This window comes from the organism of the source record quoted next, unplaced genomic scaffold (genome assembly GCF_019419815.1).
Source record: "Pyrus x bretschneideri cultivar Hongxiangsu unplaced genomic scaffold, Pyrus_bretschneideri_v1 Contig3, whole genome shotgun sequence".
NCBI lineage: Eukaryota > Viridiplantae > Streptophyta > Magnoliopsida > Rosales > Rosaceae > Pyrus > Pyrus x bretschneideri.
The window spans coordinates 13,156,245-13,178,420 of NW_025999612.1; the positions used below are offsets into that span (position 1 = coordinate 13,156,245).

General features: G+C 36.2%; 2 protein-coding genes and 1 pseudogene across 2 annotated transcripts; all 3 read right to left on the minus strand.

Moving 5' to 3' along the window:
* Positions 1-11,584: 11,584 nt before the first annotated feature.
* On the minus strand, positions 11,585-13,252 carry LOC103946912 (60S ribosomal protein L44). Its single transcript, XM_009357735.2, has 4 exons — positions 13,121-13,252; positions 12,126-12,305; positions 11,899-11,973; positions 11,585-11,809 (listed from the first exon to the last, which is right to left on the minus strand). Exons 1-4 carry the CDS (start codon positions 13,121-13,123, stop codon positions 11,750-11,752), a joined length of 318 nt encoding a protein of 105 aa, XP_009356010.1. The 5' UTR covers positions 13,124-13,252; the 3' UTR covers positions 11,585-11,749.
* A 427-nt stretch (positions 13,253-13,679) lies between these two features.
* Positions 13,680-17,404, minus strand: LOC103946990 (annotated as a pseudogene).
* A 950-nt stretch (positions 17,405-18,354) lies between these two features.
* Positions 18,355-20,253, minus strand: LOC103946908 (nudix hydrolase 18, mitochondrial). Its single transcript, XM_009357732.3, has 5 exons — positions 19,756-20,253; positions 19,356-19,461; positions 19,158-19,241; positions 18,914-19,042; positions 18,355-18,798 (listed from the first exon to the last, which is right to left on the minus strand). Exons 1-5 carry the CDS (start codon positions 19,935-19,937, stop codon positions 18,673-18,675), a joined length of 627 nt encoding a protein of 208 aa, XP_009356007.2. The 5' UTR covers positions 19,938-20,253; the 3' UTR covers positions 18,355-18,672.
* Between the last annotated feature and the right edge of the window lie 1,923 nt (positions 20,254-22,176).

Genomic DNA, 22,176 nt, shown 5'->3' on the forward strand with positions numbered 1-22,176 from the left:
ATATTTTGTTATTATTTATTTAAGAAATTGGCTTTTTGTGTATTTGGATTTGTTTTTCTATGGTAGATGGTATTGAGATCAAATTGCCAAATTTTCCCTTAGCTTATCCATATTCCCCTTCAATTGTTTTAACATTTTTGCGAGTGCGACTTCAATTCTACGGGTAATAAGATAATCATATGTAACTCATTTTTGTATATAAGAAAAGAGTAATGCTATCCACATACTGATTTTTACTTCTAACACGTCCTTTTTAATTTTCGATCGTCTGATCAAATAATAAATTAAAGAAGATCGATAATAAAAAATTAACAAAAGTGCGTGAAAGATAAAAATAAATACGCGAATAGCACTTTTCAAAAGAAAACTACTACATCATTTTGTTTTGGTCTATGAGGCTTCAACAATATGTCATCAGCCTATAATAACAAGATCAATATCGTGGAGTCATTACGTTAAACAAACAAGGAGACATCTAAATAAAGATTGAACAAAGCCCAAATTAAGAAGATGAGTTGGAGATATCCTTTAGCTACAAATCTGGCTTTATGCCGTGAAATGGATCCATTGACATTCTTGTTTAATTTAAAAAAGAAATGAATGTTAAAAAAGAAATGCCTCTTTTTAGATATATCAGCCTTGAATCTTGTCACCATGATAGGATAAGATGAGGAGTATGTCGAAATAAAAGTTGATAAGGAGATTTCATACCAATGTTTCCGGAAGGCATTCTATTAATCAATAAGTTCGTTGTGGAACATGCATGGTACCAAAATTTGAGTGCTAACAAAGTTGTAGGCAACAAGTTCATTCTAGTTTTCATAAGATAACAATGTTTTCTTTCAGTTATCTCATTTTGTTGTCGAGTGTATAGCGATAACCAGAAATGACAACATATGGGCTAGGCCTTCATACATCAAAGTGCACCTTATGAAAGGGCTCATTAGCTCTATTAGGCTATTAGCAGAAGAAGAAAATGGTAAACGTGACATTTTACCATGTAAAATATATCAACTAATAAATATAATTTCTGATTTTAAACAAAATTATCAAAATAATTTCCAATAGTTCCTCTTGGTGAGGAAAAAAAATAAAGAAAAAAAATTCTTTCAGACTTAATACTCCGTTGTCAGTTTAAAAAAAAATTCTTTCAAGCTTATGCCTAGTTGTCAATAAAAAAAAGAGAATTGTTATTGGCACTTTAAAAATCTCATTCTACACTCCAAACTTTCTATATTTGCATTTGTGAGAAGTGTAGAATAAGATTTTTGAAGTACCAATAACACTTCCAAAAAAACAAAAACAAATTTGTAATGATTAAAAGGGCAGGCCAAGTGGATTTTTTTTGGGGATTTTGAAATGATTTTGTCCTTTTTTGGGGTTAGAAAATAGATATAATATGAGTGCACTTTTAAGATCCATATGGCCATTTGTATTTTAATCACAATGGCCTAATTATTCAGTCGATTAACGTCTTGGCACAATTAAGCTGTTATTATCAGGGTGGCATTGAACAACTTGCAAATTCAATTCAACAGAAAAACCAGCATACCCACTCAGAAATGCAAAACACTCAATTAGTTTTCTTCTCCAATGTCAGCAAGTGGATGAAATTATCGAATAATGCTTGGCTGCTGAAAGAATAGCAGCATGTTATGTTAGACTTAATTGAAAATAGATATGTGTTCATTTGTTTGGAGTGATATTGGTTCACATTTTTAATTTTTTAATTGTTTAGGCACTTGTTCATTTTAGCTGGATTTGCTGCTTTTTTTTTCAACAACCAAGCATTATTCTAAATTATCCTCAGTTTATTGATATAACTCATTTCTGTATTCATTTTAGTACCGAGTTGTAATTTATCTGTAAAAGAGATGTTTTGGATTTTCCGATTGTTAAGCATATGAGTAATAACAAATATGTACTCTTTTTATTTAAATAGGAAAGAAATACATTACAAAGAGATAGAGCCTTTTAAGGAAAGAGATTCTCAAGATTAGATGTGGGACCCATTCTATATGGAACTTCAATGATTCCAACCTTATATTTTATAAGTCTTGATTCATAGATCATTTTTGCAAAAATTCAATTCAATTTGAAACCAATTGCCTATTTAATCATCACAATGAAGTTTCATTGTTTCTTATAGAATAAAGTGTTGGTCAATTTCTTTGAACTCAATTAAATGTCTCAAATATTTCCGATTTGATTAATATTTTGTAAAAATGAAAAAAAAGGTACAACTTAAAAAATAAACGATTTGGATTATTGAAATTCGATATGGTGTGAGCCCCATAATCCCCGTGGGAATCCAAGAAGCCTCCCTGAAAGCTCTGACATTTGTAGAGATTACCGCCAACACTTGATAAGGGATGATAAGCTTCCGTTGGAATAGGAAACAACACCTAACCTTCCAAATATGCCAACAAGAGAACGCTACCCAAGTCAGGATCTTTTCTCTGTCAACTTTCAAACCTTCGCATGCCCTGATGATATCGCCAATATCCAATGCGTCCATGTGGTGATCTCTTCCTGATTTACCTTGTAGTTTAGGATTCCACCAAACCAAATAGTTTCCACCCATGGGCAAAGGACAAGAAGGTGTTCAATCATTTCCTCCTGAGTGTTGCATAAGTGGCAGAGGGGGGAGGAGGCAGATTTCCTGTGGTAGAGGGCCGCCATAGTAGCCAGGGCATTATGCACCGTTTTCCACATAAAACATCTAATTTTTGGAGGGGTTTTAAGTTGCCACACCAATTTCCATAATGTCACCGGGATGGTAAGAGATGATGACGATTTAGAATTGGTTTGTGGGATCCCTTGAGAGTGCACCCAATGGTAGCCTGACTTGACGGAATAAATCCCCCGCTTATCAAATGGCCATATTAACATGTCCCTGCGCTCGGGGTCACCAAGATGGGTTACCAAGATTGCCTCATACTTCGCCGATGATATAAATGGTTTTAAGAAATCAATATCCCACTCACCACTCACTGGATTAATTAATGAAGCCACTTTGGTGTTGTGACTTACTTGCACCGATCCAGAAGGCATTGAGTATCCACTCGGGAGGGAAGGCAACCACCTATCACCCCAAACCCGAATCTCTTTCCCACACAAGACTTGCCAATGAGTCCCCTGTAACAAAAGATCACGCTCCATAAGTAAACTTGACCACACCTAGGACGCACGTCCGCCCCATTTAGCATCCAAGAAAGAACAATGGGGGAAGTACCGAGCCTTCAGAACCTTTGCCCAAAGTGAGTCTAGTTCATGGATGAGCCACCAACATTGTTTCACCAAGAAAGCATCATGAAAATCCATGAAGGATCGAAACCCGAGTCCACCCATTGCCTTGGGAAGGGCGAGAGTATCCTTGGAGACCCAATGAATGTTTTTCCTCTCCTTTTCCTGTCCCCACCAAAAATTAGAAATCAGAGAGTCCATTTCCTTGCAAATGGTAGCAGGAAATTTGAAAAGGTTCATCGGAAAGGCCAAGATAAGTCCCTTTGTACACTTTAAGCTGCATTGGATGCTATTATTTGAAAAGGGCACTTACCAACAATATATTTGTCCATATTGAAGATAATCAGCTTACTTTTTTCAAAAGCCAAAACTTGAAGTTTATGACAAAACAAAATGTCGAATTCTAAAGAGGTTGACGATTTGGCAGTGGCACTGTTTTGCTCAGGTTATAATCTAATAGTTAAGCATCTTGTATTTGCTAAAAGTTAAAATATTCCTAATCTTTGTGTTTTGAGTGTTTCATTTTCTATTTCTTAGAAAGATTTTTAATGTACCAGAAACACAGCTCGGAAATGAAAAATTAGTTAGAATTTAAAAAAAAAAAACAAATTTTTAATAAATTTTATTATGACACTTAGTGTACCAAACCTTGTTCAACACACTGAAAAATTTCTCAATTGAGATAATTCCTAGGTTATCGGATATTGTTAGCAAAAGGTAAAATAATACACTAAATATATTATAATAGTCAAGACATATTATTTAGCCAAAAACAAAATTAAAGTATAAAATATTATTTGAAAGACGAGTGTACAATACCAAAGTAGTACTATTACTTTTATAAAAACACTGGTAATATCCAAAAGAAAGAAATACATATATTATAATAATCAAGATATAAGCCATGGCGGACAACTACGAACTGAACGGTAGTTTTTTGGTGTTGTGATTACAACGCGGTGCGACGTTCCTTATTCAATTTATACGATTACATTATAACATGTGAATTAATAATAATCTCATTAAGTGGTAGTTGAATCTTTTCAGTAAAAAGTTTCTTCAAGTAATTAAACGTCTGGAAAAAAAAAAAATTTGTCTAGTTGATCGCCTATTTCTTAATTAACACTTGCTGGTGATGTAAAACGGATTAATTAGTCCTAACACCTTTGATTTGCTTTTGGTCACTGTGAGCCGTCGGATGCATTAACATGATTGCCGCAAGAGCCACCGACGATTCATACCGCTGGGGTAGTGGGATGAAATGTCTTACTCAGGTCCACGTTGGAAGAAGATATATATAGGGGTGTGATATCTACACACACTATTTTTTACTTCTCCCACATCTTTTTAGTTTTCGGTCATCGGATCGGATGAATTGAAGAAGATCAACTGACATAAATTAACAGGTGTGTGTGAGAATTAAAAAGGAGTGTGTGGATAGCACATCCCTATATATAAGATCAAGGGACAATTATTTGTACAAATACTTTTACACTCTTTTTAAGCCTTTTGATTATATGACTTCCGATGGTTCTTATTTATTCATTAAATGATATAGATCCTTATGTGGATTTTAACTAATATTAAAAATAAAATAAAACTGAAAAAAAACCATAAAATCTGGAAAATTAAAACTAAAATTGAAAAGAAGAAACCCTAGTTGTACGCAGTCCTCCATCTCCCCCTTTGCTGATGTGGTTTTGCAACTTCATGTCTTGGAAACGGTAGTTGTCAACGACACTTTGTTCCTTGGAGCACAACTTGGCAAGACCGAAATCCAAGATTTTGGGTTGAAGTTGTCATCTAATAGTACATTGTAGGTTTGATATCGAAATGAAGGATTCGTTGGTCACATCCGTCGTAAACTTACTCAATTCCTTTGGCTATTCTGAGAGTAATATGTTGCAGTTTCTCCCAACCAAGTAAATGGTTCTTGCGATCTCCTGATGATATGAGTTTTGCAGTGAACCATTTGGTGCAAATTCATAAACTAAGGCTCGTGTAAATCCATCAGCGCAATAGGCAACCAAGCGAACCACGTTAATATGGTGGATCCGACCTAACGTTGACACTTCATTGATAAACTCTTCTCCATTTCCCTTGGAATTGTTGAAACAACAACAAAGATCTCACTCAAGAGCTTTCCTTTGAACACTTTTCCAAATGTTCCTTGTCCCAACTTGCCTCTAGATTTATTTTGTAATCCGCTTGATATCAGCATATGAGTACCTCGTAGGCCTGAGAGCTCTGTAGTTTTCCAAAATTCTTCGATCATGGTTTGCCACTCCTTTTCTATTCAGTTAATAAGTATGTACACGATGGAGACCGACAAGTATCAGCACAAGTGAAAATGAACCAAGGACTGCACCTGCATAGTTTACGTTCAATGAAGTATATGTACCCATTTGGCATCCTTGTACGTGGTTGGTTATATTAATGAAATTCTATCGATTCTCTCAAAAAAAAAAAAAAAAAAAAACTTCTACACTAAACTTCAAATTTTCAAAAGAAAAAAAAAAAAAAATTCAATCCCATGGTTCTTCATTTGTACCAAATCATTAAATCATTGCATATTTGTTAACAGAACATTCTCTAGTTCTTCATTGTGAATGGCACATTTGATAACTATGGAGCACGGGGGTCTCTACTTGCAGGTTGTGCAGGGGGTAGTTGCGATTTCTGCAGAGGGGGAGACACAGGATTGCGTACAACTAGGGTTTCTTCTTTTTTTTTTTTTAATTTTAGTTTTAATTTTCCAGATTTTATGTTCTTTTTTTCAGTTTTATTTTATCTTTAATATTAGTTAAAATCCACATAAGCATTCATGTCATTTAATGAATAAATAACAACCATTAGATGTCATGTAATCAAAAGGCTTCAAAAGAGTGTAAAAGTACTTGTACAAATATTTGTCTCTTGATCATATCCCCATATATATATATATATATATATATATATATATATATATTATATGTTACCAATTTTCTTATTTTTGGGTTGAAATAATAAATTTGGATTAAGACCGTATATCTACCAATTTGCAGGTATACATTTCGAATTATATATGAATGATGGATCCACACATATTCCAAATGCTACCTTGTGTAGTTGTCAATTAAACTCTCAATTAGATATTAAAAAAGGGAAACTAATGAAAATGGGTTGAAAACTTTGAGTTTTAATAATAAGAACAAAATAAAAGGTAAAGTGAATAGTAACAGGATTGTCTTTTTAGTATAAAAATGTGATTTTTCGTTAAAATAAACTGTACCGGAAGCTTTTCGTTAAAGTTCCCTATTAAAAATCTATAGCCAAAGAATCTATTTATTCTTTTCAAATGATATAGTTCGAACTAAAGACCTATCATTATTTCACAACTTTAATAGTGAGAACATAAAATATCCCGACCAATGGGTATGCCACGTTTACAACTTATCAAATATGATTATTGTGCCTTTTGGCAGAATACGTTGATCTTTAGCCAAACCCTAATGAACTAACGTATCACATTCTCAATGAAGCTCTTAGAAGTCTCCAATCAACAAGCTCCCAAGCCCAATTCATCGCCAATGGTTCAAGTTGATCGCCACACAACCTACGCAAGTTATCTTAATATGTCATGGGCTTGCCTATTAGTCTCTTAGCAGGGCAAGACTCTTTAAAGCATATTTCAGGAATCTCAAAAGAATATCCATCTATTGGAACACTGTGCTAACAGGTTCAACGAACCTGAACGGCTAATAGAGTCAACAAAACCTGGACGTTGGGGGTTAACTCCTCAGCTCTCTATAAATGGCCAAGGCCAGCCACTTTTGATAATTAAAAACTCTCACCACTCTTATTATTTCTTACAATCTTTCTACCTTAAACATCAGAGGCCCTTTGACTAACACCACACTGATGTTAGTCTAACTCCGTTCATCTCTTTTCTTTATGTATGTAGGTTTTCGTCAATATCCGAAGCAGAAAGTTGCTCCCACATTAATGTCATTTGAGAGATTTTACTATTAAACAATACAAAGACTAACTGTTAGGTTTAGCCTGATAATCTTTTTGTTTTTAGTTTATAATTTTTTTTTCTTTAGCATTCGATAAAAGAATGCTAAGACGTTCAAAAGATTGTAAGGGAACCGAATCATTAACCCAACCAAATGCTTTCTCATTGTGTCACCTATCTTAGCACTGGTTAACAACATCCAATGAGTTTGTGTTAAATTATTACTTGGAAGGAAACTTCTTCTAATCTTCTTCCTTCTAAAAGATCCTTATTTATATACGAGAGAATCTGAGGCAAACTTTTTTTTTTAAGAAACCTCAGCGATACGAGAGAAATTTTATTGATAACGAAAAACAAAAGTTATACCTAGTCAAGGCCAGGGGCCATAAATCTTGCCCTTCGTAATACAAGAAAAAAAGAAGAAAATTAAGAATGAAAAAAAAGGGGCCATAAACCTTCACCCTCTAAAAACGGAAAAAAAAAATAAAAAAAAAAACTTATACCATTACACCAAACTTATTATTATTAAGAGGAGGGTTGATGATTTAAAACTATTACAATAATTTAATAAATGTGAGAGTTTTGAACCTGAAACGTATGAGTGCAAACCTAAAACCCTATATTGTATGAGATACTCTTAGTTGGATTGGATACTGGCCTTATGAAATCATATTCGAATCATATATATGGTAATTAAAGAATATGAACATTTGTTGGAAATCTTAGTACGAGTTGTCGATTCATAAATCAATGCAAATAACAATTGGTGGGTGCTTTTATTTGTTTATATTTTTATTTTTGTGTTGGATCATCAGGCAGACATGGAGCTGTTGAAATCATATTCAAGTAGGAGAGCAGGACCACCTGTCTAACAAACAATTTTTATGGAAGTTGCGGTGGGAGAACGATGCATGCAGTTTAACTTGTCATCACCATTTTATCTATGGACTGCGTATGCATGGACACTCAAGAAACCGAGACAAGAAAATAATAACATGTTTTAGGTTAAAATATATGTACAATGGGCTTTTAATAGAGGATTTTACTCCTCTGTAGCTCGAGAGGATTATTTGATCTGTCGTTAGTTCGATATTCCTATTCTTAATATCAAGTGTGTGTGTGTGTATTGATGGGTCGATGCATAGTTTTAGATATGTTGTTGAATTTGAATATTCCGCTCTATAACAATAAAACGAAATACTCCTTAGGAAGCTTCTCGCATATAAACATCTGCATTGGTGTTTCAGTCTTTGATATATTGTCGAATGTCTCACTCTATAACAGTAAAACACGGGATAGCCCTTAGAAAACGTAGATGCACTTTTCTTGAAGGCATGTAAATATCGAATAATGAAGCATTATGAGGAGTGCCAAAACAGCCAAGTTGCTAGCCTTTCAACTAAACCCTACGGCTTACATAGGGTTTGGGCCGAGATCTCAAACCGAATCATAATCTAAATTGAAATATAATTTCGGCCGAAAAGAGGAAAAACAAGAATATAATGACACAGAAATTAAGTAGCTGTTCGTCATAATTCATGTTGCATGCTTTCCGTGTCGGCCTCCTCTCTCTCTCTCTCAAACATAAAAACACCAACACATCGTCATCACACATGCACAGAGAGAGAGAGAGATAGAGAGAGAGAGAGAGAGAGAGAGAGAGAGAGATCTGCATTGCCATTTGATATCAGCTTAAATTCCTATCTGCTGTCTCCTATCTGATAGCTGATTGGGAGGCCATAATATTGATCGATATGTGCATATTTCTTGCACGTAGCGCTGGACGTTGCATTTCTTCTACTGAATTAGTTGAGGCCGTTGGTCCGAAACAAAGAAAACCGCAATCTTTTGGTTTGATTAGTTGGTAATTAAATACATTGTCCATACACGTACGGATGTAAATTTACGCCACATGTATAGTCATATATGTACAGCTAGCTGCAGTTACTTTCTTGTATGGTTAACTATAAATGACTCATATGTAATGAACAATGTTAGCAACCTTCTCGATTGGAGTTTCTTCTTTTACGTCATTTTTAAATCCTGCAATATTGTATGATGATTGAGCCCGTCTATTTATGACAACAATCGAATGGTTAAATGATTGATGGTTTTGGTTGATTTTTTGTTGAATTGCTCTTTAAGGGGATGACCTAAATGATACAAAACAACAACAACCAAGCTTTATCTACCAAGTGGGATCTACTGCATGAATCCTAGAACACTACTGAGCTCGGTTTTGTGCCAAGTCTTTCGTTAACTCCAAGTATCCATATGTTCTCTTATAATCTCTTTCCAAGTCTTCCTAAATCTTCCATTACCGATTTTATCCCAAGTCTCCGTCTCATAATTGCATCTTCTAACTAGAGCATATTGGTCTTCGGTTTATGTGTCCAAACTATCTTAACCAATTGTCTCATATCTTATTTTCTATTACAGTCATTCTTACTTTACCTCGAATAGTTCTAAATTTATAATCATCAAACAACATTAAAAAAGCATACAGAAAAACGAGAATATAAAAAGAGATGTTTAAAGAGAAAATTGCTAACACCCCCTTAAATTATAGGTACCTACTCTTCATTTTACTCTCAGTGAAAATGACCCTTTTACTACTTAATTATATTAGTATCCTTGTTAATTTTCAAATACTAGCTAGTGATCACTCTTGTATTAGCATATTAGTAATGTGTAGGTGGGTTAATTACTTCGTAAGAAAATAAAGGTCCATTTTATCGGAGCTTACTTGCATTTCAACATTCCACAAACAAATATGTTTTTCTTAATTAATTAGTTAAGACTAATTAGGGCTTAGATTGTACATTTTCACAAGAAAGTGTTAATTACAGTATTAAGAGGAAGACTGAGAAAAAAGACAGCTCAAGATTATTATTCACAAGAAAAGGTAACCCCTCAAAATATTTTTAGATTTAATTAAGAAATCATGAGAGTTTCTGTCAATCTACACATTTTGGTCATGATCGACAACATTTTCTGCTACCATCTTTACTTTTGTAGCTAGCTTTTTCTGGCTTATGATGTTCAAGGCTGTCCACCTGCACGTCTCCACTTGATTTATTTTCCCTTTTTTGTTACAAAGGACATTACAAGGGGAAAACCGAACACAAGACTTCGGTAAATACTCTTAACTATTTTAGCTACATATTTCTTACTAATTAAATTTGATATCCGAAGCACAATTGAATTCATATTTCCACTCTAGTCAGGGTTTACACAGTTATTGGGAAACTTCGGTTAGACTAACTAATTAGGGCAGCTCTCTCGCTTGGTTCGCAATAATCCGACTGCTTAAAGGTCTACGAGAACTGCTTTATGAATGATGTGGTTTGAGTGACCTACATAATTGTGCAGATCAGATAGCACCAAGATACATATAGCATCAAAATACAAAAGCTCATATACTTCTACGAAATTTGTCCTACGAATGACGTGATCCTAGTGGACATCACACCATTCAAGTGATTAGTTGGTATACAGCAAATTATCCCTTTATCTGATGCACACTACAAATTGCCCTGCCTTTGCAAAGCACAGATCTGATTCGTCTGCATTTGCTTTACCAAGTGGGCCAACTTACTACTGGATACATAAGACCTTGTTTAGTTGTTTTATTATCATAATATTTGCACAAATAATCACGTTAGCCTGCACGTTATATCAAAAGGAAGAATTTGGATCCCGGACCTTACTGTCTGAACTAGAAAATCCGGATCCTTGGTTTGAGTGAAAAAGAGAGATCGAAGTCTTTGATTTTTTATGAGGTGGGCCACTGAAATGAATTAAAGGAGAACGTCAAATTTAATTTGAAAGGTTTAGATTGTCTTGTCGTTGGGCTCTGGACAATGAGATCTAGGAAGGATCTCATCCCAAAAGCAAGCCCTACCATTGTGATGATAAAAACATAAACCTTTGTATGGATTACGAGGTGTGTTGGAACGGAAAAGATTCGGGTCCTCCGACTATTATTCGTTCCTGTTGGGGAATTGGATAACCTGAATTATTGGACATATTGAACTCATGGAGTTTGGGGAGCTTCAGCTCAAAAATAGACCTAGAAAGCTTCTTGTTTTGGAGCACCAAAGCTAACACCAGATTGTTCAAACCTGGCGAAATCTCGCCGGAAAAATTGTTGTCTGCCAAGTTCAATCGCTTCAAGTCGTGGAGATCTAGAACACAAATAGGAAATGGAAAACTAAAACATAAAGAAAACAGAAGATCAAAATACCATGATCCTGTTTGGTTGTCCAACATCAAAGACAAGGATGCAGCCAGACATCCCATGAATACGAAATGAACGAAAATATCAAAATGCCATATCAATTTAAAACAGAAACTCTAATATCAATTCAAAGTCGGAAAAAGATCGTCAAGAACAATCTGCGGTTTAACAGAAAACTAATAATAGGGACAGTTAAAGCCACGATATTTGCTTTAAAGCTCCAACAAGATAGAAAAGTAACACAATATCTGTCAGAAGCAGTAAATTTAGAAAAGAGAGGTTCCCTTCCCCTTCTTGTCTCCACCAATCTCGAAATGCTTGCACCTCTGCAGAAATCAGTGACAACAATCAACCATTAGCAAAAAAAACACGGTTATACACAAAAACAAGCGAATTGCACACAAAATACACTAACCTTGATCGGGTGCTGGGACACATGCTTGCAACCCTGGCATTGGAGCCTCAGAACAATCTTCTTGGTCGTTTTTGCCTGATTATAAAGTTAAACGTGATCATTATTGAAAAAACAAACAATAAGAACAGAGAAATCAATCTGCGGAAATAGAAATATCTAGACATTTGGTTTTCAATTATTCTTTATACATTCCCCGTATGAAAAGGGGGCAAGAACTCAATCTTTACCTTCTTGTGGAACACTGGTTTGGTCTGACCTCCATAACCTGACTGCTTACGATCATAACGCCTCTTTCCCTGAGCAGCAAGGCTATCCTTTCCTTTCTTGTATTGGGTAACCTTGTGCAAGGTGTGCTTTTTGCACTCCTTGCTCTTGCAGTAGGTCTTCTTTGTTTTCGGAACATTCACCTACGACATTACCACATTTGAAATGATCCATTATCAAACAAATCACACAGAAACACAAACCACAACAGGGATTATGCAATCTGAATAAACAAAAACCCAATTACAAGACGCAGCATAAGAAATTACTAACCAACACCAAGATAATCGCAAAAGAACAGTTTTACACGATGTGTGCAGATAAACAATAACTTCGACACAATAATCTAATGACCATATTCAAGAACCAGAACACACTAAACAAAATCATCCTAAATACAAGGAAGCGGACACTTCGCACAGTTCATTGTCAGATACGTAACTTTGAAGTCTAAGAGGCATCCATAAACTAAGGCGTGACTAATGGAGGCGACAGTGGCGGTTGGGCACCTAAAATAGCAAATGGTTATCTTCATACTTATTGAGCACTCGATCAGGAGCCAAAGCAGAGGTGCTCCGGTTCCACAGCGGGTACTGGACCACCGTGAAATCCCGGACACCCATTTTCTATTTCGGGCACTTAATAGTCATCCATAGGAAAACCACCTACAACTCCTAAGGAGTAAGGAAGCACATTCAGGCACCAATTGTCACCATTTTCTTCTGAGCTAAACTAAAACAAATTTATGCTATTTTTCCAATGATTTAAACATGGCATCCATCATACAATCAGAGTATAATCTTAACATAAATCCCAAGTTTAACAAACAAAATTAAAGCAAAGAACAATAGCAATCATCACATAACCACTAAATATTAACAGATTTAGATTGGAAAATCAAACGCAGAAGCAGTAGATATATGATTGATATTGTTGAGATTTAGAGAGAGAGAGGTACCATGGCGACAGCGGGTTCGTAAGGAGATGACCGAGCGGTAGAGCAGAAACGGGCTCTCAGCTAAACCCTAGAAGAAGCACTTGCGGTAGGTATTTCATGGGTCGCCTTTTAGGATTTCCGTCGATTCAACTTGGGCTCGGGTCGAGGTCCACCTGGACCAGCCACCCGGCCCACTATTTTGAGTAATTTTTTTGAAACGCAGTTACGTACTGTTACTATTTCATTTAAATAATTATAAATAAACAAAAAAAAAGAAGATGTTTATATATATTTTTTAGCTTTTCACATACGATTCTTTATTTGAACGAAAACAAAAGACATGATCAGACAAGAATATGAAAGGCGAAAATAGTGTTTATCATTTGTCAAATTATAATTGGTGAAAACACAAACTTCTCCGCTATTATATACATCACAAAAACTAGAGTTGATTAGCATGTCATTTCTTTGTATTCCAAGCTCGAATCACTCTCCTCGTTAAAAACTAGATAATATTCAAAATTATTCTTGACAATCAGGACTGTGAAATACATTTGGACGACAGGGGAAGGAGTTAGGATTTCCTAAAATCCAATGTATAATGTTGTAGGTAAAAACTACATCATAGTTAGCAACTTTTAAGACTTTGTATTTCTATCAACGTTGTTCTTTTTTGTTCTACGAGTACGAGGAGAACCATCCTTTTGCTGTAACAAAGTGAGGTTATCGGTCTTTCCTATCACAGTACAAATGCACGTTACAACTAAAACAGTAAAAACTGATGCCATATACGAGGGTTTTGGCTTGAATGAACCCCATGACAATGGTGGCCTGTCCACGCTGAGTGATGCCAATCCCTCTCCCGACTGCCTCCTCCTGCGAAATGGGCAAATGGTTAAGAAAGGCTCGTGCGTATGCAAGATGAGTTCAAGGATCGAGGAACGTTCTCTCTTTCAAATGGACGTAAGGGCATGTTTAAGATTGAAAATCAGAACTGTAGAAACGAACTGCGACTGAGGCATACCGCAATACGCCCTTTATCGACCCCCACAAGGATGCAGAATGTTTAGTCGCCTGGTTTGAAGTACTGGTTGTATGCTTGCCAAAGTTCCCATCTCGTATCCCTGAAATAAGCACGAATTTTTCCTACAGTCATAATTTAAACCTACTATGGTGTTGCAACTTGGATAGTGGTTTATAAGAGTCCCGAAAACTATACCAGTGCCTTTGGGAGCAGCTGAATGGCCTTCCCTAGATGACTTAAGTGAAGCCAGTTCTTCGACAAGGGCACGTTCCTTATCACTGTCATTAAAGTTACAATAAATTCCAACGAAGAACAGAACGGAAGGTATTGAGATATCAAACTGCATGCCAAGTTCAACTAATAAGTTTAAACTAGAGGAAAGAGGGAAGCATAACATAGTTTAAGGATTCCAACCTGATTATCTTTGGGATCAGAACATTGACAGTAAAGTGATGATCTCCTCGAGCAGAAGGTCTGTTGATGTCTGGAACCCTGCATGCGTCGCAACTTCACTGTCTCTCCAGGCTGAATTCCCAAAGGAATCTGCAGCTCTTTCAAACCTTCAACAGTTTCAACCTGAAGTTACATCACAATTTCCATGTCATACGACTTATACCAAATAAAAGAACACTGATATTCCTAGACCTTCACTAAGTGATAATGCTAGGATTAACTTTATGACGGTCCCTAAAATGGCCTCGGTATAATCAATATTGATTTTTTAGTACAGATTGAGACCATCTCTACGAATTCCAGCCTTTTCATCTACATGGAGCACTATGTAGACATCACCAGCTTTACCCCTGCCATAGTGCAGATGATAAAGATATTAGTGCAGGGCATGCCTTCATATCAAGTCTCATACAGCGAGAGTCCTGAAAAGTAAACAAATCGCGCCAATTCTAATAAGTATAACATAAAAGTGCATCTCATTGTCACCATAGATGGTCAAACGCCAAACAAATCAGCACTAGAACATAAAAGTGCACGCCATGGGTAGATCAGAAAACGTTGGTATTTATTGGAATTTGTTTCTGTCATAAAGGTTGTATGTTTTCAAACATGTTGAATTAACAAAGAACAGACATCAACAACTAGACTAAATGAGCAAAACAGATTTAACGCACATGTAAATTTAAATTGTGCATAAACCTTTTCTTATCAAAATTCCCCTCTCCTTGAATTTGCATTGTGGATCCATCATTAACACCAGCTGGGATGATCACGTTCATAGTTTTTTTTACTGCACTTGTCCATCACCACTGCATCTTTGGCAAGGATCAGTGAGTATTATACCATCACCACCACATTTTGAACAGGTTGATACCTATTAATCATAAAATATCATCTGTGAAGCATATCTCTTAGAGTGTGGTCTTGAAAAAATTATAGGAAGACTTCTATGGTGTCTGAAACTTTTTGCGTAACTGGACGTAATGCAGTTTCAATGATTTTTAATGTTATAAGCAGGTCTCTTAACCTGCAATATCGTTCCAAATGGTGTTTTCTGAGTTTTCATCAACCCTCCTCTTCCTCCACAACAGAACATGATTTTATTCCTTTGTCAGATTTAGCACCTGTTCCACCGCAGTCATCACATGTCTCAACACAAGAAACTTCAATTTCTCTCTGTACCCCGAAATGGATTCTTCAAAGCTCAAATACAGATCGCACCTGCAACATGAAAGTTAAAAGAAAAGCCTAGAAAACATAATTTATGTGCCTTCAAAACAGATTGGGAAGATCATTCAACAGTAACAGTGAAGCTACACAGTTACCGAATGTCAAGACGCTGGTTTTCCCTATTGCTGAAATTGAAGTTCATGCCTCCTGATTCACCCCTTCCACCAAAAATCCCATCTGACCCTCCAAAGAATGTATCGAAAACGTCAAATTGATCCACCTACAGAATTTTGATGATTCATTAGCATGCAGTTAAACCGGTATCTACTTCACTAGGAAAGCAACCAAAAATTACTACGTAAAATGCACTTAATTTCCCATGTCTGTATTAAACAGGTTATCTACTTCACTAGGAAAGCAACCAAATATTACAAAGTAAAATGCACTTTCTCATGTCTATATTACTGCTAAGACCAGGAAGATCTTACCCCTGATGAACCCATGTTCGAGGAATCATATTCTCCCTGTAAACCAGCTTCAACAAAGCGATCATATAGAGACCTTTTCCCGCCATCTGATAGGACCTACAAAAATGCTTCATTAGAATATGAATGAAAAACGGAGCATGGATGCATCATATGCAATACACTCTGGAAGTTCAGAAAACAACAGTCAAATCACTACATGACGATAAAATGAATGAGAAAAAATCCCATCTTTTACTGAAAACTGATGCCACAAGAAAAACAGAAATGCGAAAATGAAGGGAAAAATGACAATGCAGCATCGCTGAAGAAGAAAAACTAGAAATCGTAAATCGTAATACCTCATACGCAGCACTAATCTCTTTGAACTTGTCCTCAGCTCCACCGCCCTTGTCTGGATGATACTGTTCCAAGTTCCACCATTTCCGATATCAAATTTCCATCCAACACCAAAATGTAATTAGATTATATCATCTATATATGAGTATCATGCTTAATTGCAACACCCTTCCGGATGAAAAAACTAAATCTTTCGCTAATCGCCACTCATTCGAACATATCAAGCAGCTTTGCTTACAGCAATTGGGTTTCAACTTTCAATGCATCCAACTTACAAATTTCTGAAAAATCGTTTCTTCTGCTTCAATTTGTATGCAAATAACACGCATTGGAAAATAAACAACAGAAAGAAGTAGCTAACCTTTCGGTAGGCGGACTTGATCTCCTGCAGCGTGGCAGTTCTGAGGACGTTAAGGGTCTTATAGTAATCGGTTCCCGCGGCACTGGCGATTAACCGAGCGCCGCGCTGGGGCTTGGCGCGGAGGAAAGGAGCTGAATTGGATTTGAAGATTGGGTCTTTACTTCTGGTGAAGAATGTAGAAGCGGCGGAGCTGAGGGCGGAACAGCTCAAAGAATAGGGCGGAAGTGGAACCGCAGACTTGGGATTTGGCGGGAAATTGGAGGTGCAGGTGCAGGTGCTTTGGGTCACGGGCATACTTCGATTTTTGAGATTGAAAATTGACGGTGGAGATGGGTTATGGAGATTGGGAGGTGTTGGGGGTTTTGCAGAGGTTTTTGGGTGAAGGGATTTCCGTGAAGAAGAAGAAGAAGAAGAAGATTGTCAGACAGTCAGACGTGAGAAGGAAACATAAGTTTGGGTCCCAACTGGTAAATATTTTCGGATATGACAAACAAGATTGAGGCAAATGTGAGAATAATGAAAAGTATATAAAGACCGTTTTACCCTGATGGAGCACCAAAAATAATAGATGATAATTGACTTTCTGGGATTCATTTCTATTTTAAGATAACAACTCGCATGACATCAGGATTTTACACGTCAATGCCATCCCTGTTCCTTAGCTTATGGCGTCGTCATCTGTGACCTGTCTGATTGTGAAGTCACCGTTTTAATTCTTTATCTTTCAAACTATAACATTGGTTGTGTAGGATCCAAATACATGACATCTCATCACGTTAACAGAATTTTTAACGAAATTAGATGGCAAGCCGCAAGGGCAACATTGATGAATAAGCTAATAAATGAAGGACGGAATTGATGAGTTTAAAATATAAATGATGAAATTTATGACTTCACAATACATTAAGGATCATTTGTGATCAAAACCCTTATCATTATTATTATTATTATTTTTTTTTTGGGGTGACGGCATTGAACTGCATTCATGCCAAGGGAGGATTTCTTTTCGGATGAATAGTGTTATAGCTCGTATGTTACATGTGTGAAAGACAAGATTAATACGTCATCAAAATTCTTTTATGGTCAACCTTAATTGCTTTGTTTCTACAACAAACCGTATCACTTATTCAATTCTCTAGTTCTCTTGCTCACCACATATTGCGCATCACCACCATTTTCCCTACTATTCTAATTTTCACGGTGACAAATGCAACGTCATCGATTTTCATTCTTTGATTAAAGCGTAAACAAGTGATTTCTATAACAAAAATAAACAAAGGTGTGCGGAAATCATTTTCCTAAATATATTCACTTAGTTCGGAAATACCCAGGCCGCAACACCAAGGCATGGTTTGAAGAATCGTCATGGAATCAGTAACACAAATTATCAAAGAAATAAGATCGGCAAATTCTCAAGTTCACATTGAAAAGAATTAAGATCAATTGAATTGAAAGAATGGAATTTGTAAATCTACACGATGTTCTGTTTCTACATGTTCTTCTTCAACTACATTGTACAGTTTTGCAATCAGTCCCCGTTTTGACTACTTAAGTTGAGAAGAAACAGTCGGAGGAACACAATATGTAGAGATGCCCACAACCGCAATTCAGCGAAGGCATCCGACGTCCTCTTTCCTAATGCGAGCTCTTTATTTCGGAAAACTACTTCTTCCTCCCTACGTACACCGCTGTGGTCCGCCAAAATTTGAAAAGAAAAAACAACAAAGCTAAGACTGTGTGTCTATGTACAAGTTGTGTCTTCTTCCTCCCCTTTTGGTTGGGGCTGCATTTGTCGACAGACTAATTTCTCCAGAGCTTCCTTCATCCACCAATTTTGACATGCTTCTCTAGCTTCAGCGACTGTCATCTGCAGAATACGAAATGCATTCCAAAATTTAGAACTACTAATAAATCAATTCAGCCGACGTAACAAAATTTAGGAGAGCATACAAGCAAGCAAAATGTATCGCAATTCCACGTACCCATTCACGCTTGCGGGAACTCTTCTCGGGCCAAAGGTCCAACTGCTGCTGGACAAGCAAAGGGAACATGTACCCCTCATGAAATGTGCCCTGGCTTTTGCTCTTGTAACGCCACATTCCCAATCTAGTCTGCAAGTACATCATCCGAACAGTCGATGAGTAAATTGATTCAATTCAACTCAATGAAATTAAACTAAACTGCTACAGAACAGGATTGCTCTATTGGTATTTTGCAGATACTTACTTCAAGATGGCCAGTCACGCCGGCTTCCTCTAGCGTCTCTCTTTTCGCCGCCTCTTCAATCGACTCATCCATTTCCCAACCTCCCTGTAATCAATCACATTGCGAATGCAGAAACGTTAATGACAATCGAAAAACGAAACCAACAAACAAAAACAAATGCTTTCTAGTTTCTGTGGAAAAATGAGACAAAAGTAGTACCTTTGGGAACAACATTCCTTTCCCCTTCTGTGAACTAATCACAAGAACTTCCAATTCCTCATCAGATGAAGATCTTTCGGTTTTCCGGTATCTGTATGGAATGCATCTGCAGAATTCCCAAATAAACACAACAAAAATTAGACTACAAACATACAAAATCCCACATATGACAGCAATAATTCATTCATCTAATCTTAAAGACCGCAACTTTACCGAAAACCCAGTTGAGATTTTCTTAAATTCAAGCATTTGATCACAAAGACCGCAACTTTCACTCATTTAACAAAAACCCAATTGAGATTTTCTAAGTTTCGAGGCTCTAAGATTGAAGAATTTTGAAATAGGTCCGAAACCAAAGATGCAAATTTGAAAAAAACCACAACAGAGATATGAAACATACCCTACAACTTGGCGGCAACCTTTTTCATAGCGCTGGAATTGTCTTCCGGTCCGGGAAACTAAAGAAACCATGTTCTCAATTTGCATGGGGATGAATTCTCCACCATTTTTCTTGGAGAAAACGGGAGAATTAGAAGAATTGCAAATGTAATTCACAATACTTTTTGAGAGAAGGAGACCCATCGATTACTTCTTCAACTTTCTCTACGTGTAGATTGAAAGGAAAAAATAAAAAATACTTGGAATATTTCTTTTCTTCAAAAGAAATAGAACCCACCAATTTTAGAGGGATATAAAAAAAAACAAAACCAAATTGGTTAAATTTGGAAACTGAAATTCTAAAAAAAGATTGGCTTTAATTGTGAGCAGAGAGAAGGAGCAGGGGGGCTTTGAGAGTTTCAGTTCAAAAGCGCTTTTGTGATGGAAATTGGAGAATCTGAGTGAGTGGTGAATACTTGAGGATACGAAAGAAGTACTTCTGCGTCCTGCTTCTGCTTTTGTTTGTTGGAGATATATATAAGGGCTTCTGGAACTATAGGCCACGGCTTGTTCGTCTCGAAACGACAACGGACGCGCATGTGGTGGTGGCGGTTGACAAAGATTGTAACTTTTGCGAGCGATATTTAGAGATGGAATCCTATGTTGCTGTATTTATTGTAACTTGGTAAGCTTCTTTATCCTTTTTGGTAAATCTCTTGTTTCTTCTGTTTTCGGTTTTTGTAATTTGTTTGGTTAATTGGAGAAGTAAATCCAATCGGAGAAGTGAAAGGGATGGTAAAGATATAGTAAAAAGCAAAATAACCAAGCCACCAATAACAAAAACAAAAAATAATAATAATAAAGACAAAAAAAAAAAAAAACAAAACTTTACTAGCAAAGCTCTTAATTTTATTTGTTTTCATTAATTTGAAAAATTAATGTGTAACGTTCATTCCTTATGATAATAAAATGATAAGTTTGTTCGGTCGTTTTTAATTTGTTATTTCTCATTGTTGACGAACAAAAAATTTCTTGTTTTTCATTTTTTGAACATATATTTCACTGTATTTTAAAATAATTTAATCAAGTTGTATTCACACATCTGTCTTATTTTGCGATCAACTCTCTAGACAATAGTGGAACCAAAGTGACGGTGGTGCATGTCGAAAACATATTTATACATTTGCCTAACTATTCGTGGGTTGTAGACTTAACATACATCAATTGTTGGCTTTTTTTTTGACAACTTAAGCTTTTACTACTTAGTAGTGGTTATAACATCATACAGTGTTATTGCTCTAGACTTATTCCGTTGTGTCACTTATCTGTCTGTTTCTTTCTAGGAGCGGGATTAGGCTACGAGGGGGGAGAGATTAATTTTGACATACGATGTTGCTCAATTTTCTGATCTTTGTAGATCACCAAACTTACCTACTTTCACCAACTTTTTGCACAACTTGATTGATACACGGGAAAAGAACATGACCAACAATTGAGTCAACAACACGGGCGGTTCAGATCAGGGTGACGTTGGTGATCGAGTGAGGATGCTCTTACACCAGACACACATCAAAGCTTAATGTTATATTCAGCGATTGTGCACGCGCCAAAGCGAGAGTAGGAAGATTTTGTCAACTCTTGATTTCTGAGGAATTTAAAAATTGCATGATTGCCAGGTTAGAACAGAGAAAGTTGGGCGTGTGAAGGAGAAAAGAGGGAGGCTTCGGCTTATCTACGAATGTGTACGGACGCGTTTTAGACAACAGTTCAGTCGCTGTTGGTTTTATAAAGTTAAAAAATGTGGGGCTGACCATGAAAAACGACCGTACACGGTTTCAAAAGAAAGGACTGATGACTGAAGACAGTGCAGTGGAGTGGAGTTCGGAGGCGGAGAATCTGTTGTGTCTTCTTGTTTTGTACAATTACGGTTAAATTATGTCAATATTTTATATTATTTTTTTAGAGATAATAAGATAAAAAAAAATAGTAATATAAAATGTTAACATAACTTAACCGTGACCACATAAATAAAAAGATATAAAAGGGCACGGAAAAAAGAAGGGCAGAGAATCTGCCTCTGTGCAGTTCAGCACTCAGCAGTGATATTTTTGCCCTAATTTTTAAGAAAGTCATTGTCGCTGCCTTTCATTAGGGTTAGGGTTAGGTTATGGTGAAAGGTATTTCTCGTGTATCAAATTGGTAATTGTATATTAATAATTTGCTCTTGGTGGTTGAAACTTGAAGGGAAGGAAAGTGACCTTAAGTTTGTTAATATCATGATTATTATTTAATTTTAGGTTGGATGTCTTAAGTTGAATATAGTACTAAGACGATAATTTATTTATGTACACAATGTTTTTGTCTTTGATTTGCCAACGATGAGGGAGAATGTTGAAAATATGAAGGCCTTGTATCGTTTGATCTAAGGGTGTGTGTCTCATTA